The sequence below is a fragment of the Xenopus laevis genome, chromosome 4S (assembly GCF_017654675.1).
Source record: "Xenopus laevis strain J_2021 chromosome 4S, Xenopus_laevis_v10.1, whole genome shotgun sequence".
Taxonomy (NCBI): domain Eukaryota; kingdom Metazoa; phylum Chordata; class Amphibia; order Anura; family Pipidae; genus Xenopus; species Xenopus laevis.
Window position 1 is genome coordinate 44,542,013 of NC_054378.1, and position 17,879 is coordinate 44,559,891.

The 17,879-nt window shown below is 37.9% G+C and overlaps 1 protein-coding gene across 1 annotated transcript in view; it reads right to left on the reverse strand.

The window, feature by feature from the left end:
- top1.2.S (DNA topoisomerase I, gene 2 S homeolog) overlaps positions 1 to 11,166 on the reverse strand; it is a 74,237-nt gene extending 63,071 nt beyond the window's left edge. Inside the window, exons 1-4 of the mRNA XM_018259748.2 lie at positions 11,027 to 11,166; positions 4,797 to 5,072; positions 582 to 625; positions 196 to 306 (exon numbers count right to left, since the gene is read on the reverse strand). Coding sequence (XP_018115237.1) covers positions 196 to 306; positions 582 to 625; positions 4,797 to 5,054 — 413 coding nt within the window. The 5' untranslated portion in view covers positions 5,055 to 5,072; positions 11,027 to 11,166. The remainder of the gene's footprint in view (positions 1 to 195; positions 307 to 581; positions 626 to 4,796; positions 5,073 to 11,026) is intronic.
- Positions 11,167 to 17,879: the final 6,713 nt, after the last annotated feature.

The following is a 17,879-nucleotide window of genomic DNA, read 5'->3' on the forward strand; positions in this document are numbered from 1 at the left end:
TTGCTCTGTATGTACACTCCATTGAGGAGTTATTGCTCAATAAATATATTCATTGGTTAAGTTATAAGAACCACTAGCGCCACTAATTATTGCACCCTGAACCAAGTTACAGTTACACTACATCCTGTCTCCACACCGTTTGTGAGAACGGTGCACTCAATTTGTTGTTTTGCTGCAATTACTGTACAAACCTACTTTGACAATTCTGTAGCTTCCTCTTGTCTTGCTCTTTTTTTCCCTTTATTTTGTTTTTTTGCAGGTGCAAAGTCTTCATCTTCATCAGGTTCAACTTTGACAATAATGGAACTAAAATTTGAAATGAAAATCAATTTTAAGTATAAGTGCCACATTGAAGTATAGCAAAGCAAGTATTACTAATCAGTAATGTCAGACTTGTGGACGCTTTACTGCACTTAGTGTCTGCACCTGGTTAAGGGAGTCTAATTAATATCAAACAAGACAATAAGTTTTTTCTTTGTTGGGTTAAACTATTACACAGCAACATTATTGAGCATGTAACAGGGCAAAATTTGTAAATATAACAAGCAAAAATGTGTTTTTACTTGGAAGAAAGTGTTTACCTTGTCTGATCATCTTCCTGCTTAATTTCAGATAGGTTCTTCTCCTATTCAAAAAAATTAGAAGACCCAATTACCTTATATGCCATAGTGTTTGTGTCCGAGCTTGATCATCATAGCTCCATAAATACAAAATTTAGCACCAGTGCTGGCTTTGTCAGTCCATCACTAGACAAAGTACAATGTGTTTAAGAAGAGGCTTTCATAGGGGGGCAAAAACAGTACAAGTACAGAGAAACCAACTTGCTTGCATTAACAATAAAACATCTCTTCTTTTCATTTGGAATCTTTAAGAGAAGACACACTATTTAGCATTACTGCATGAGGAAAGCCCCTTCATTTTTGTTGTCTTATAATTAAGGGTGCGCTTAGCATCATAGCTAATGATCATTTTTAACAACCACCGTGTTAAGAGTGATTGGCAGCTGCATATAATAATTCACTGTTTATAACTATGGCCACCCCAGGCTAAATGTCATTAGCCTAAACACTGGGTTTTTGGTAGGGATCCGTTGTTATATACCGTCATAATACAAGTTTTTTTGTCACAACAGACAGACCCTTGGTGCTGGCATTTTTGTATATAAAATTGGTTCCGTGCACAGGGGCAGAAAAAAACCAAGCATTTGGCAGAGATGCTTGGTTTATATATATATATATATATATATATATATGGGAGAGACTGAAAAAGAGGGAGGTTGATCTTGACCTGCACGGGTTATTTTTGTCAGACTACTACCGTGCCAAAAAAATCCCTCGAGGCTTCCGCATTCGTAATGTTCCGACAATAGGGAGATCCAACCCAGAGTTCTGCAAGAAATGGATAGGTGTTCTCAATCGCTGCTCATTTGACCTCATGATATTGGTCATTGACCTCATGATATTGGTCATTGAGGAAGTTGCCGGTGAACTCACACGGGTTCGTAAATCTGTGGCAACGCAAGAAGTGGAACAAGTACCCCTATTTCAAGCAGAAGTGCCAGACCCTACACTGATTCGAGCCCAGAACCAAGTAGATAAATACAAACAAGATCTACTACAGTTTAAACCGGAAAAATTCAGGCGAGTGAATGAAGATTATGCTAACTTCTGGGTTTATCGATGGCTGACAGGTCAACGTGATACTTACCCAGCACAGCGCATGAGGAGATTCCCGCGAAGAAAACTAAATAGACCCCTTAACTCGATTGATACCAGCTCTGGGGACTCGGAAGGTGACGATACTCGAGCAGGAGCAGCGGCCGCTTACCCTACAAGTACACACGGAGCCGACACAGCAAGTGCAGGAACCTCTCAGCTGGCTTTTTTAGAGGTAGCAGTGAGCGATCGTCCGCCATCAGGGCGCAGCACCGCAAAAGATATCCCACCCGGCGGGGTAAGAAGAGGCCGCCCACGCAAGATCTAGAGGTTCCGATATTTAATCTATCTACCCATTCTTTAACACCAGCAGAGACTTCGTTACTGGGTAAGGGTTTATCTTTTGTACCAATGTTTCGACCTAAATTGCTTGATTATGAGGTTGATACATTTAAACTTTGCAGGACTATGTGTTTAAAGGAACAATTCCCTCCTACAAATACTTTTGCCGATGAATGCCCTGATTTGAAGCTTAAAAGCTTGTATGTGCCTCCTTTGATGAATCCAGCTATTAAAGTATACAAACATTCGATTGATGGAGAAATTAAACGTATTGTGTCTGATTATAGATTTCGGGACAATTTATCTAAGGAGGAACGTGGAGCTATTAAATCTCTGACCAATGATGTGTCAATTGTGATTCGACCTGCAGATAAAGGGGGCGGTGTTGTGTTACTCAATTATACCGATTATCACAAAGAAATTTTATCACAATTATCTGATGTGTCAGTTTATAAACCATTACCAGGTAATCCTGTTACTCAATTTAAAAAACAAGTGGATATGACCATACAGGATGCATTTAAATTGAATGTGATAACTGCACAAGTTAAAGATTATCCAACGATGGATTATCCAAAATGTCCGATTTTATACACTCTCCCAAAGGTCCATAAGAGCTTAACATCTCCCCCAGGACGCCCCATAGTGTCGGGCCGTGACTCATTACTTTACCCTTTGGGTAAATATATAGATAAGGTTCTTCAACCGGTAGTACAAAATACTAATACCTATTTAAAGGAAAACGCCACATCTACTAAGCTGCTTGGAAAACATAACTTTACCTGATGAGCACCCTATATGGCTTGCCAGTTTAGATGTAGTTAGTTTATATACTATCATCCCTCATAATGATGGCATCGAATCAGTAAAGCGATCTTTGCAAGAATTTACTGCATACAGTGGCCCTCCCATTCCATTCATACTCTAATTATTAGAATTGACCTTATGTTTGAACTATTTTCGATTTGAATATGATTATTTTTTACAGATTGCCGGGACGGCGATGGGAGCGGCCATGGCACCAGCATATGCAAATTTATATATGCACCAATTTGAAACTCATCAAATTTTACAGAATTTTGGTAAAAAAATTTTGTTTCTTAAACGCTTTATTGACGATATGCTGATGGTATGGTGTGGTTCCCTGGATGAATTCCATGAGATGGTTAAATACCTTAATGGGTTACCTACCCCTGTGAAATTTACCTTTACAGTACATGACCAATTTGTTAACTTCCTGGATGTTCAAATATTCCGTAAAGGATTTCGCTTGGGTTATACTTTATACCGTAAGAAGACTGATAAAAATGTTTTATTACATTACAATAGTTATCATCCTCCAGCCACCAAACGGTCATTACCAATTTCACAATTCTGTAGGGTATTGAGAAACAACACAGAAAGTGATGCAAGGAGTAGACAGATTGATGAAATTTGGGCAAGGTTTAGACAGAAGGGATACCCAGTGGGAGTACTTGAACAAGCATTAACTAAAGCCAAAGATAGGGTAAATAACCCAAGGAGTACTTGTAGAGGAGCTCCGGATATCATTTTTAGTACTACCTACAATGATGCCTCAAAGGCAATTTGCAATAGCATTAAACGGAATTGGAATATTGTAAAATCAGACAGTAATTTATCCACCAGAATTCCTAACCCGCCAATGGTTGGTTTTAAGAGAGGGGTTAAAGGATATCCTAGTAAAAAATGATCCTCTAACTTGCTATCCGAAAACAACCACCTCTTGGCTACCGGAGAACAAACCAGGATGTTTTCGATGCCCTAGTTGTACATCGTGCAGACATATGAACCCTGGGGTGAGTTTCTTACATCCCCATACTGGGAAAAGATTTCTTATAAAACATCACATCACATGCACCACAACACACGTGATTTATATGGTAACATGTCCGTGTGGTCTCTCATATATAGGGAAAACGGATCAAACATTGAGACTGAGGATGGATGGACATAGGTCCACAATTAGTGTAGCCTTTAGAGATGGAAAGACATTGAAACCGGTGGCCAAACTTTTTGGAAAAGGGCCACAGACTTCCCACATTTAAATATATAGCAATTGATCACATACCACCTCTACGTAGGGGTGGTGATAGATCAAGAGAATTATTAAAAAGAGAAGTCTTTTGGATAAAAAAATTGAACACTGTCACCATATGGGTTAAATGAACATTGTTCTTTTTCATGTTTCCTTAGTCAAAGATAAGATAATGATGTGATACAAAGTTACAATTATGTGGTCCTCTTACACTTTGTTGCTAAATTAGCCTGATAAGTCGGTTAAATAACAAATGAAATGGTTATCTCTACAATGATGTCACGCTTCAGAGTGAGGATGTATATTGATTGGTTAATTGATATGTTTTTACCTATTTATAGTGATTTTAAATGTAGATCTGGGTCTTGATAAAGGTCCAAGCAGGGGACCGAAACGTTGACCTAATAAATAAAGAAGATTTTACTTAAACCCCAGTGTGCATTCCTATATTCAAACAATTCTATACAACTGGCGAGGAATAGCACCTGGGTCTGATGGATATTCGCATGGGAGTGCTTAAACCTAATGAATATGTATATATAGACTTATCTCCGAAAAAGTCTCTCGCACACCTCTGAAGATAACAGAACCGGGTGCTGCCGTCACAGATCCAGGGTAGTAAACAGCGCACACCGGAATTTAAAAAAATATTATTTTATTTATCAAAAGTTTAAAATCATTAGGATCAACGTTTCGGTCCATATATATATTTACTCCGGAAGCAAGCCTTATCAATACTGTACCTTTGTTTTCTTTTTATCTTTTTTCTTTTTTTCTCTCTTTTTCTCTGTTTTTCTTTCTGACTCTTCAGCAATTGTCATGTCTTTTTCTTTCCCCTTTTTTTTCTGAGTTTCACCATTCTCCACTCCTGCTTTATCTTTCTTTTTGGCCTTCCCTTCAGGTTTCGACTCGCTTTTTCGTTTCTTTTTTTTGTCTTTCACTTTCTCAGACACATTATGGAAAGAATCAGGATCTTCAACTGGCAGCGACAGTTGTGTCATAATGTGAGAGGCCTTTTACTGTATTGACAATAATAATACACATTAGATATTAAAGTCAATGGGTTTACTTAAAGCAGGCAAACGTGTAATAAGTGTATAACTTATTTCTCTTCAAAATTTGTCCCATGTTTCTATGTACCTCCATTTCCTAATTTCTAATTCTCAAGTTTGCCTTTATTTATATTCTCTAAACTGATATGCACCCTGAACCTTGTAACAAGAAACTGCCTCTAAAGACCTAGTACAATATCTGTAGTAAAAATATACCGGTTTTACATTTTCTGGAGATGAAAGCATATGCTAGAAATTGACTGTAATTACCCCTTTCTTAAAAGCATACTTATAATTATCATTTCCAATCTTTTTTCCATCAGGATAATTCTGCCATGATCTCGTTAAACTTGGTATTTGATGAATTATTTCCCTTTCCAGCTCATGGTTTTAAGGTCTTGCCCTTGGATAGATCAAAGCCTATCCATTTCTAATATACCACACAGATATGGTTTTGACTTTGAAGGAAAGAAAGGATACTTTTATTCTTAGCACATGATTCCACTGAATGAAGATTTCTATTAGTATGGTAATGAAACTGTACAGTCTAAGAATGGCTTTATTTGACTATACTTTCCACCAGAATAGTTAATTGAAATTGTTCTTTTATATATTTCAGTGGTGCAAACAGTGTATAAGCTACAACTTTTTCAGTGAAAGCCTAATTAGTATGAAAGAAAACATTAACATCACCAGAACTAAACTGATATCAACTTACATAACACATGCCACTGAGAAGTGAAAAAACAGTAGGATAAAAGATGTGGAATAATAATTACAAGAATTCAGGATATTTCCAATTATTGTTACATAAAAATATCCAGCATTAGCAATTGGTGGAGTCCTCCTCCTGTCTTCATTCTGCTTCTTTCTTCCTCTCTTTATTGGGCTCCTTTTATTGACTGGGGGAAATGTACAGGTTTATAGAGTGCCTAAGGCAACTCATCCTGGATTGTGCCTGCCTCACACTGCTCCTCCTGTGGGAACATGCATGCATACACAGTTACAAGCATGCACAGTAAGGGGGGCCCCTGCAGGACCCTGAACTAGAGGTAGGTCAGGCCAAAAGAGGTACATGTGCATTGCCTATCCACCGTTGCACCCTAGACACATGCCTCTTCTGCCTATCCCTTGTTCCAGCTCTGCAGGGCCCTTTTAAATAACTGTCCCATTAGGCCTAATCACTATTTGATACAGAGTTCTGAGAAACTGATGGGTACAACTGGGCATTAAGGATCTGTACCACCACACTATATCAAAAATAACTGACAAGTCATTGCCCCACTGAAGCTTACAATCTAAGGTCCCAATCGTATTCAATTCATATGGCTGATTCTTCTAACCTGTCTGTATATCTAGATTATACAGAGGAAACGTATACATATAATGAATATACAGTGCCTTGAAAATGATGGCCAGAATCAAACTAACAAACCCTATATACAGCCCTAGATTTTGGGATATCCAGTTGATAAATAGAATTTTGCTGCAAAATTGAACTGGGAAAAATATTTGCTCATCCCTACACCTTAATAGTGTACAACTGTGGGGCTCCTGCTATTAATGAACTACAACTCCCAGTATTCCATTCCATGACATCTCTTCAGATGCACAGAAACTGCCAAAGGATTAAAAAAAAAATTAGCACAACAATAATAAGATCTCTGTTTCTCGGTTGCAAAAGTATTCTCTCGTGCTTTTATATGGTCACATAACTCCTCAGTGACATAATATCTTTATAAATTTCAGTAGGGGGTACATTATTCAATATATACTGTGTGTGTGTATATATATATATATATATATATATATATATATATATATATATATATATATATATATATATATATATATATATATATATATATATATATATATATATATATATATATATATATATATGGAGTGCTGGTCCATTTTGAATATTACCGTATATGTGTATATATATATATATATATATATATATATATATATATATATATATATATATATATATATATATATATATATATATATATATAAAATTATGGATTTGTTTTGAACCTATTACTCCTTTACGCGTCTATGTTTGCACACACTAACTTAATACAGATTCAGAAGTATTGCCAGAAGCAGATACTTGATATGTTAATTGGTAATTAATTGTTTATAGCAGATACAGGAACAACGTTTCCTAATATTTGCCCCTAGGTATTGAAATTAGAGTTTTTTTTCTATATGGAAAAATAATAAACCCTTATTAGACAATTACTAAATGCAGTTTTGTTTTTTTAGATTGAACAAAAAAAAAAAAAGACCACTTTAAGGTAATTGCGGTATGAGAAGAAAAATTAATTGGATTTTCAGGAAGACATAAAACAGATTTCCCTTGGCTGCAGTGAAGACCAGAGAGACTAAGTGGCTACACATTGTCAAGTCATTCAAGCTTTTCAAAGACATGAAATCAAACACATAGCTGGAACATAAACAGATACACAAACTGCAGTTCTGCAACTTGCTTGATGAACTTATGGGTTAGTTCACACGAGCAGATTTGGGGAGATTGTCGCCTGGTGATTTATTAGCCTCATATTCTGGGCATCAATCTACCCGAACTGCATCCGCGTGTCTTCCCATCCGCTATAATGAAAACTCGCCTGCGCTAAAGCACACGCGGCATTTCATTTTCCGAAGTCACCTGAAGTCTCCTAGTGAGGCAACTTGGGAAAACGAAGTGCCGTGTGTGCTTTAGCGCAGGCGAGTTTTCATTATAGCGGATGGGAAGACGCGGATGCAGTTCGGGTAGATTGATGCCCAGAATATGAGGCGATAAGTCAGGCGACAAAATCTCCCCGAATATTCTCATGTGCACTAACCCTAAGACAACAGGTGACATGAGCAACTTGGCCAAAAAAAAAAAAAAAAAAAAGGATTGAAATCAAACCTGTTATAAATCAAGCATATGCCACTTAGTTGAGTCAGTGCTTATTTCTAAGATATGCAACAAAGATTCTTAGCTTTTGGTCAGGACCCAAAAAGGGCCCCCATTCTTTTTATGGTGTGTTGCCATGATCACCCCTGAAAACAGTGAAAGTTGAGGGTGGATAAAGCAATCTTAAAGGAACAGTAACACCAAAAACATGAAAGTGGTTTAAAAAGACAATATAATGTACTGTTGCCCTGCATTGGTAAAACTGGTGTTTTTGTTTAAAGGGATACTGACACTAAATATTTTCTTTTCAAAATATTAATCTACATTAAATGTTACCTATAGGTTACGTTGATGGTGTCAGTATCTCTTTAAGAAACACAACTATAGTTTATATAAACAAACTTCTATGTAGCCATGGGGGCAGCCATTCAGATAATAACAGATAATCCTATTGTATACTACAGAGTTTATCTGTTATCTGCTGGGTATCCTGTGCCTTTTCTCCTTTTTCCAGCTTGAATGACTGCCCCATGTTTGCACAGCAGCTTGTTTATATAAACTATAGTAGCAATCATGCCAATTTTACCAGTGCAGCACAACAGTACATTATATTTTCATTAATTAAAAACACTAATTTTTTTTCATTACTTTTCTTTAAGGTGGCCAAGCTAATTCTCCCAACTTAAATTTGGATCCTCTGTGGAAAAAAGGTAATGAAATACTTATAGGTTTAGCTTGAAGTGTGAAAATATTACCTCCTACAAACCATAATAACCCATTACCTAATCTGCCATCAGGGACCATTGAGAAACTGCCTCATTCCTAAAGGAATATACTATGATTCTTGTACATGCCCTTGAACCATATAATCTAGTAAAGGACTAGCAAGAAAAGATCAGCTGTAAATAAAAAATCCATCAGACATATTCAAGGACAACTCCTGCAGTTTTCCCCTTGAAGGTTTGTAGATAATTATTAAAGCTTGACCAACATCAGTGATGCCAAGTCAAGCTACAAAATTCCAGATGTTCTGTTTTTACGCCTTGACATATTTCCATAGGACAGTGTTATCTAGATTTCTCAGAAAAAGCATGGGCAAATATGAGATCCCAAGCCTACTCAACATGAAATTGGTTATGTATAAGCATAGAACAACCCCATTAGTTCCTGCACTTGCCTAAGACCTAAAGACACCGTGAAATGTATGGTTTAGCTACAGCACAGTTGCACTAAAACAATAGACTATAGGAAATTCTCCCTGTACCACAGAATTGTCATTTTGCATTTGGAGCATTTGGAGCACAGAATTAAATTGCATCAATAGGATTTTTGTTTAATTGTGTCGCCTCTTGTGGTTTCCCCAGAGTTGAACATAAAAATACACTGCATGTAAGACAGACCTGTAGGTACATTGCCTTACATAGGTGCAGTAACCTTAGCCCTCTGTAAACTGTCCGAGGGTGTAATCCTTCACTGAATTTATCAGAACTAATCAAAAGTTAAGACTGCAGCTCCGAGATACTGTGGGTCTAATTGAAGTGGATAAAGAGGCAGCCGTCGCAACATCGAGATAATCAATTTGAATTCTCAATGCAGCTATTGCATGATCAGAGCAGTTAGGGCAAAGCCAGACGTGGCGTTTTTACGTTGCGTTTTTAAAAAAAAGAACAACCAGGCGTAAATACGCATAAACTGCACTACCGCTGAAACTAATGGAAAAAACACTAAGGCAATTCACACAGGGCGCTTGCAAGCTAAAATCCGCCACAGGACGCCAGTATTGGCGTCTTTTAGCAGAAATGCCAATACGTCAAGAAACTACCAAATCAATAGACTCTAAGGGATCTGCACGTTTGAAACCACACCTTGCGTAAATACGCAGCGTATTTTAAATATGGCGTCCAAATTCTCATTGAGAACAATGAAAACAATGAGAAGTGCATGTTGGGAAAAGAATCCTATGTGCTGAAAAATCCATGAAAAACGCATGTTGACGGTCATGTGGTTTTTAAAAACGCAACGTAAAAACGCTGCAAAAACGCCACGGCTGGCCTTGCCCTTAAAGATGAAATTTTCTTTCACATTTAAAATTAAAAATAAAAAAAAGCAATTTTCATTTGCAGCATGACATAGATCCATTTTTAAAGATGTTAAAAACATATGATAAGCCAACTCCGTGGTCTTTGACACACAAAGGACTTTTAACTACTCACTGGGAGAAAATGTAAACCAAAAAATAGCAAATGCTCTGCCTCAGATAAGCTAAAGAAGAAGATAAGCCATAGCAAGGTTTCCATGAGGTCCCAGTTTATTAATGCCATTGTCTGCTGAACGGCAGAATGTTCCCTATTTTTTGGCATTGGAAGTAATTAAAAAAGTGTTTCTGGCTTATAAAATACACACAGCACAGATTGCCCACCCAGTTAAAGAGTATATGACCTGTAGCGGAGTATTTGTAATAGATTTAAAATAGAATGGTTTCCAATGATAACACTCTACACTATGTGGTTTACTATATAAAACACAAACACGTTTTAGTTTACTACAAAGCCAATTTGTTGCAAAATACTGTATGCTTATGCCACTTTGCAGCAAGCTAAAACGGACTACATGGTTTCCTATGGGCAAGTAGCTACACAAGGATTAGTGCACACGGTTACTCCCCAAAGAAACCAGTTAAAACTGCTGCATAGACATTCGTCATACAAAAATTAAATACATGAACAAGCCACTTGTAGAGCTTGCAGTTTAGTCGTGGAGAAATACCAGATACCTGAATTATTAGAAAGGGATTCTGAATGAGGGTTGTTTTTAAAAATGGTGGATTGAGAAAATGTGTAGAAAATCCACTAGAAACATGCAACTTTATACACCTTGGCATCTGCTATTACCTGGAGTATAATATATGCATATAGTGCAATATATATATAGTGCTTCACTTTTAAACTCTGGTTTATTTAGTGAGCAAATGATTAAAAGACAATATAACACATTACATGCCCATACTGACCTATTTTTTGCAGAGAAGCAAATGCTTGGGTCGCTGACTAAAGCAAATGGTGGGAGGATCCCATTTATCACCTCTCCTGATTGCATTTTTAACCCTTTCCTGTAAGAATCCAACTGACAAATATTCTAGGATAAAAGCTACAACACAAGTTCCTTTTTAGTGAGTTATATTAGACCTTTTCCAAAATTCGGCTTATGTCATATGAGTGACTTGCAGTGGACTGAGTGAAGAATTCTAAAATCAAGTTCTATTGTATAATATGGGGCAGTGAATTACTATATATAGTACATGAAAGTTCATACACCAGCACACCAGTTATAGGCAGGGTCAAAATGGCCTAGTGGGACACCCGGAAAAAACCCAATGGGCCCTAGTCCTGTCATCATGAGCCCTGCCAGACCCACGCCCCCCACCCAGACTGCCCCGTAGAAATGTGGATGGCAGGAGGAGGGCCCAGGAGGGGGCTCATCAGAATTTGCATCTCTGATGAGCCTCCAATGCAGAATGCTTAGGACCTGGAGCTTTTCGAATAAGGGGTCTTTGCATAATTTAGATCATCATACCTAGTCTAATAATTTAAACTAAATAACCAGTAGGATTGTTTTTCCACCAATATGGTTTGTGTATTGCTAGGTACTGTTTTATTATTATAGAGAAAAATGGAGGAAATAATCTGTTAAAATTGTAATAATTTAACATGCAGTCTATGGGAAATGGCCTTCTCATAATTCTGAGCTTTGTGAATAACAGGTTTCCAGAACCACACAGCAGTGTGCCTGATATATAGTTATGGGCCAATTTATCGTGCCTGGTACTTTTTTATTGGTTGGCACCAGTAAAAATATAAAATAATGATATTTTTAAAGGAAAACTATCCCCCTCTCCCAACAGTCATTTTAACTAGTTGGCCATTTTACAATCCCCACTGCCTTCTCCTGAACAACACTTCCCAGTATCCCAGTGTCCCAGTATGCCAACCCACTAAACACCAAATAGAAGCATGTGAAATGGAAGGTAATTTGATCCGGGTTCCATTACATGTGACACTTTGTTGAACAATTGGGAAAACACAGCATTTAAAATGGGGGACTAATGGCCACATGTTAAAGGCAGTTCCTTTATCACAGAATTGAGTGAACTGATACTGTAGTCCAGTGTTCTCCAATAGGTAGTATTTGAGTTTTATTTATGAAGAGGCTGAGGGAGAATTCTCTCTGGAGCAATTCATGGATGGCATTCCAAATGTAAAAAGCAAGGCAGAATGTTTTAAAGGAGAAGGAAAGCTACGGAGGCATTTTATTGCCAATAGATTAGCTGCAATAGTGCAAGCTAGAAATGCTATATTTATTCTGTAGAATGCTTTACCATACCTGAGTAAAAAGCTCTAGAAGCTCTCTGTTTGTTTAGGATAGCAGCTGCCATATTAGCTTGATGTGACATCACTTCCTGCCTGAGTCTCCCCCTGCTCACTTATAGCTCTGGTGTAACAACTTACCCTGGTGGTCTAGCGGGAGGGGGCCGACAGGCATGCCTGTCTTCCCCTCGGCGGGGACGCCCGCCACGAGGCGCCTTTGCCTCCAAGACTGGTGCTCCTTAGGGCGCATGCACCTCTGCGCTATTTATAGGTGTGCTGGCATGTTGACGCCAGAGTGCATTGGCGCGAAATTCAAGGGTATTTAAAGCCACAGCACACTACCCTCACTGCCATTATAGGATTTGTTCCTGGAGCTTCTGAGCTGTTGCTATCTGTTATCTGATTCTGATTCTGAATTCCTGTTGTGACCCTGCCTGGCTATTGACGATTCTGACTTCTGTATCCTGATCCCTGCCTGATGTCCGACTTCGCTTCTTCTTCTGGAAGTTGACAGGGTTAATGAGCATGCCATTAAAGGAAAACTTTACCCGTGTGCAATGTTGGTCTCTATAAAAATATCTTGCATAAACCAGCTCATAAGTAAAACCCTGCATCATGTAAGTAAAATGTTTTCATAAAATTATACTTTTTTAGTAGTATGTGCCATGTAAAAATAAAAACTGGGTAAATAGATAGGCTGTGCAAAATAAACAAAGTTTCTAATATTGTTAGCTAGCCAGAAATGTAATGTATAAAGGCTGGAGTGACTGGATGTGTAACATAACATAACAGAACACAACTTAATGCTTTACATCTATCTAGTTAGTCAGTGACTTTAAGTGAGGCCACATGGGACATAACTGTTCAGTGAGGTTGCATTTCATCCTTAGCATGCGGGTCAGATTCAAAAGCAACAGTGTGGCCAGGGCCAGACCAAGCTCACCGGGCGCCCTAGGAGACCCAGCCATCCACCTCGCTCCCCCCTCCATGTGCATGCACGCCCCCAACTGCAATGGTGCATATGCATTCACTGTAGGCAAGGGACAGACAGATGAGGGAGCGGAGAGTGACAAAGTTCAGAGGGAGGAAGGCAGGGGAGAGCAACAGAGGGGAGGGACGTAGGGAGAGCAACAAAAGAAGGGCAGCGAACACAGTTTAAGAGGTACCTGCCCAGCACCCCAGCAACCATCTCTAAAATTCAGTCTTTTATGACATAGCGTGATGTTTTTAGTGTCTAAAGGGGAGCTGTTGGTAAAGTAGCTGATTTATTGTTTTTTTTTTTTATACATTTTTTAACATTTTGTGGTTGCATCAATACTGTTAGCAATATGTTAAGGAGGATAACAGTATTGGTGCCCATTCTCTTTTCTTTCTATAGAAAATAATTTCTCTTATTCTAATTGCTAATGCTAGTGCTAGAGAGGGATGCACATAGTATTTTTATTTTCCAAAAACTCTCAGTTACCCAATGACACAGGGCAGAAGATGCTATTATAATGCCATTATGTACAATCAGCTTTAACCGCTAGATCCCCTCTGTTTTCTTGAATTTGCCTAAACTTTCCTTGTTTCTCCAACTAGAAGAAACCACTAAAACAATCAAGCAGCCTAATGTTCTGGAAAATGGCAATTTATTAAGAATGTAAAAAAATGTAAAAATGATTCCATTTAACTAAATGTCTTACTATGTCAAATTATATTTTTCTTTTCTAATGTAAATTCTTTAGGCTGGATGTGGAATTTTTAATAGCATCCGTATCTCTGTCTTGAGGAGCAGTCTATTTCCATTTGACTCTTGTTAGGGATGATTGCAACACGCATTATAATTTAAACAGTATGAGCGTTTAATCTCCCATAAATTAGACAGATTATTACAATGGACATATTATACTGGTTAAATGAATGGATTTGTACCTCTACAATTACAATTACAATCAGTTTTCCCATTCTGTCCTTTTAAAATTAGTTTATCAGTAGTTATTTGGTGCATGGGAGTTTATTAAAATCTTCTTACCTTGTAGTAATTTCGATTAGTCTGTGCTTCTCAGTTGGCAATAACAGTATTTTCATTTGTATAAAGTCTTGGTACCAGAGCTATTCTGACTTTACATTGTCCTTTCTAAGGCTCTGTTGAACTCATATGGTATGGTAAAGATATTTCCTTAAAGGAGAAGTAAAACTAAAAAAGTATGGCATAACTATTTTACATTATATTTTTTACCAGACCAAGGCCTCCACGGCCCTTTGGGCTTATTTAATGTTTAGTGATTTTAGTGTTGTGTTCCATATTACATAAATACCTCTTATCTGTACCTATAACATATTTGAAAAACCAGGAGCAACAGCTCCCCTTTAATGCACTTTGAAACTAAGATGCATAATTACACAGATGTTAATGCCGTTTTTAGCACAGCATATACCTAATACGAATGAGTTGCAAACAAGCCTATAAACATAAAAAGAAATGTCATTTATCTTTGCCTGTTTTTAAAACAGAAGTAAGCAGCAGAACATTGCATCTTCCAGGAGAGACTGATTATAGTTATTTCTACCATGTTGACTGCCATAATACATAAAACAAACTGAAATGCTGAATTAAAACTGCCATATATATAAGAAGTCACTCTGTATATCTGCCAGATATTAGGTAGACCTTTAGTTAGCTACATGCCCCTGCTTATGTGAGAAACTCAAATTACAGACCCATCTCATAAGTCACTTTATAGTACACTGACAGCCCAATAAAAGCAATTTTGAAGCAGTATTTTTTCTACCGTCCATATATTGTTATAGTACTCATAAAAGAGCTCAGTAGCTGCATTCTGCTGTAAATCAAAGTAGGCTATGGGGTAAAGAATTGTAATGGTTAACCACAAAAAGAATTTCAGTGGCTGCAGAACATAGTGTAAAATATATTGCACACCTTTGCAAGGAGCAAAAATATTAATTTTCGCCCCAAGGGCAGAATATGAGATTCCCTGACTTTTATTCATCTTTTAACAGTCTAAATCAAACTTTAGATTTCAGCAAAATCATTTAAGGGTAGCAACTGGTTACATTCAAAATTATTCTTCCCAAATATGTTTTTATGTGCTAAATATGTAAATATCTACTTACTGCATTGGTACAACCTAGCATCAACTGATATACAAGTTAATAAGCCTCTCAAGTCTTTGAATTAGTCAACAATAGCACTTAGCAGGTACCATCACTGCCATTTGTGGCACTTACACATATCTGTCTAATTGTGTCACATGCCCATATGTTATCCGAAAGTCATTAGCACAGGAGATGATTAAGGGGTCGCCTAGAAACTATTATTAATTGTACATTTGTGGGGGATTTTTAGGAATGTCCAGTTAACAAAATGTCTATTGGGGGACCAAAAGATCTTTAAGGGCACATATTTTTTGAACATCTGATCAGAGATATCAAGAACAAAGGGGACATCCTAAGATATGCAATGCTCCTAAAAGTAACTTGTGCAGGTATGTACGCATTAATATTTTATGTATATTGTGCTAATTGTAAACACAGCACTTTTAATTAGAAAAAAATAACACAAGAAACGTTCTAAATACCGTATATACTCGAGTATAAGCCGACCCGAGTATAAGCCGAGGTACCTTATTTTACCTATGAAAACTGGGAAAAATTATTGACTCTAGTATAAGCCTAGACACAACTACAGCCCTGTCTCCCAGCAGCGCACATTCTGCCAAAGTGACCCCCCCAGCGATCAACCGGACTTCTTTGCAAAGTTGATGGTGACAGAGAATTGCCAAACGGATAACTGTGTGCATTGTCCCACTGTCCCACTACCATGTGCAGAGGGTGCTGTTTGATATTGCCATCACTGTTAATCTTTCGTATAACCAACAGAGGGCGCTGTGTGATATTGCAGTCACTGTTATTCTTTCATATTACCAACAGAGGGCGCTGTGTGATATTGCAGTCACTGTTATTCTTTCATATAACCAACAGAGGGCGCTGTGTGATATTGCAGTCACTGTTATTCTTTCATATTACCAACAGAGGGTGCTGTGTGATATTGCAGTCACTGTTAATCTTTCATATAACCAACAGAGGGCACTGTGTGATATTGCAGTCACTGTTATTCTTCCATATAACCAACAGATGGCGCTGTGTGATATTGCAGTCACTGTTATTCTTTCATATAACCAACAGAGGGCGCACTGTTATTCTTTCATATAACCAACAGAGGGTGCTGTGTGATATTGCAGTCACTGTTAATCTTTCATATAACCAACAGAGGGCGCACTGTTATTCTTTCATACAACCAACAGATGGCGCTGTGTGATATTGCAGTCACTGTTATTCTTTCATATAACCAACAGATGGCGCTGTGTGATATTGCAGTCACTGTTATTCTTTCATATAACCAACAGAGGGCGCACTGTTATTCTTTCATATAACCAACAGAGGGCATTGTGGGATATTACAGTCTCTCCCCAAGTGTACTGTTGGTATAGGAATGATTAAAAGTGACTGCAATCTCAGCTACTCGGTCCGGTACTGCTGACCCGAGTATAAGCCGAGGTAGACTTTTTCAGCACATTTTGGATGCTGAAAAACTCAATATACGGTATTGAGTTGCCCATGTTACCCTTCTGCCATTTATTGAAAACGGCTAATATATGAGTAACATGGGCAACTGTGTACGTAGTCATATTGTTAATCACTATACTGTATATTGCTTGATAGATAGGCCTTGTTTGTTTATAGGCAATTTCTACGTATTGAAAATGAATTCACAGTTGCTGGTGAAATTGGACAACTTTTGGACAACTTTTGGACTGGAATATTTGATGTTTTACTGATATTTGGACTTTTACACTTTCAGGACTATTATACACTGGGATTTTGTTGGTAGTCCCGGTTGGTGACCCTCTGGGAAGGGATTGTAAATCTATCTCACTTCCTGTTTGTGCCTTGAAAAAGTTGTACTTTGCACTACTGAATCACACTTGTTAAATAGCCTTGTGCTCGAAACATGTAGTGCTAATAAAAAACACTAAGCAGCTAGACTGCCTGTTCCTGCTTCTTTACCTTTTACAAACTACTGGTAGATACCGATCTACCTTTTGGACACCCCTGTGCTACACCCAGGCTTAGCAGAAAACAACAGAAATAAAAAGCAGAACTCCAGCAGGTTACTGTAACCACTACATTAGAAAGCGGAGCTGACTGGCACTCGAACGGATCCACAGGACCAGAGATATTCAGTTAAAAAAATATTTTATTGATAGAAAAGTTAAAAATATAGCTGTATCTCCATCCACCCTATGCGTTTCAAACTCCTCAGGGTGCTTAGTCATGGGCTCCCATGGGAATGCCGGTCAGCTCCGCTTTCTAATGTTTTGCTGTACTGCTCCCTCAAGCTGGGGGTCTCTGGCTGGTGCACCAGGACCACTTTTACTGTTTGGTGAGTGACTATACATTTAATTCTGGAGTACCTTGTCCTTTTCCTAACCATTT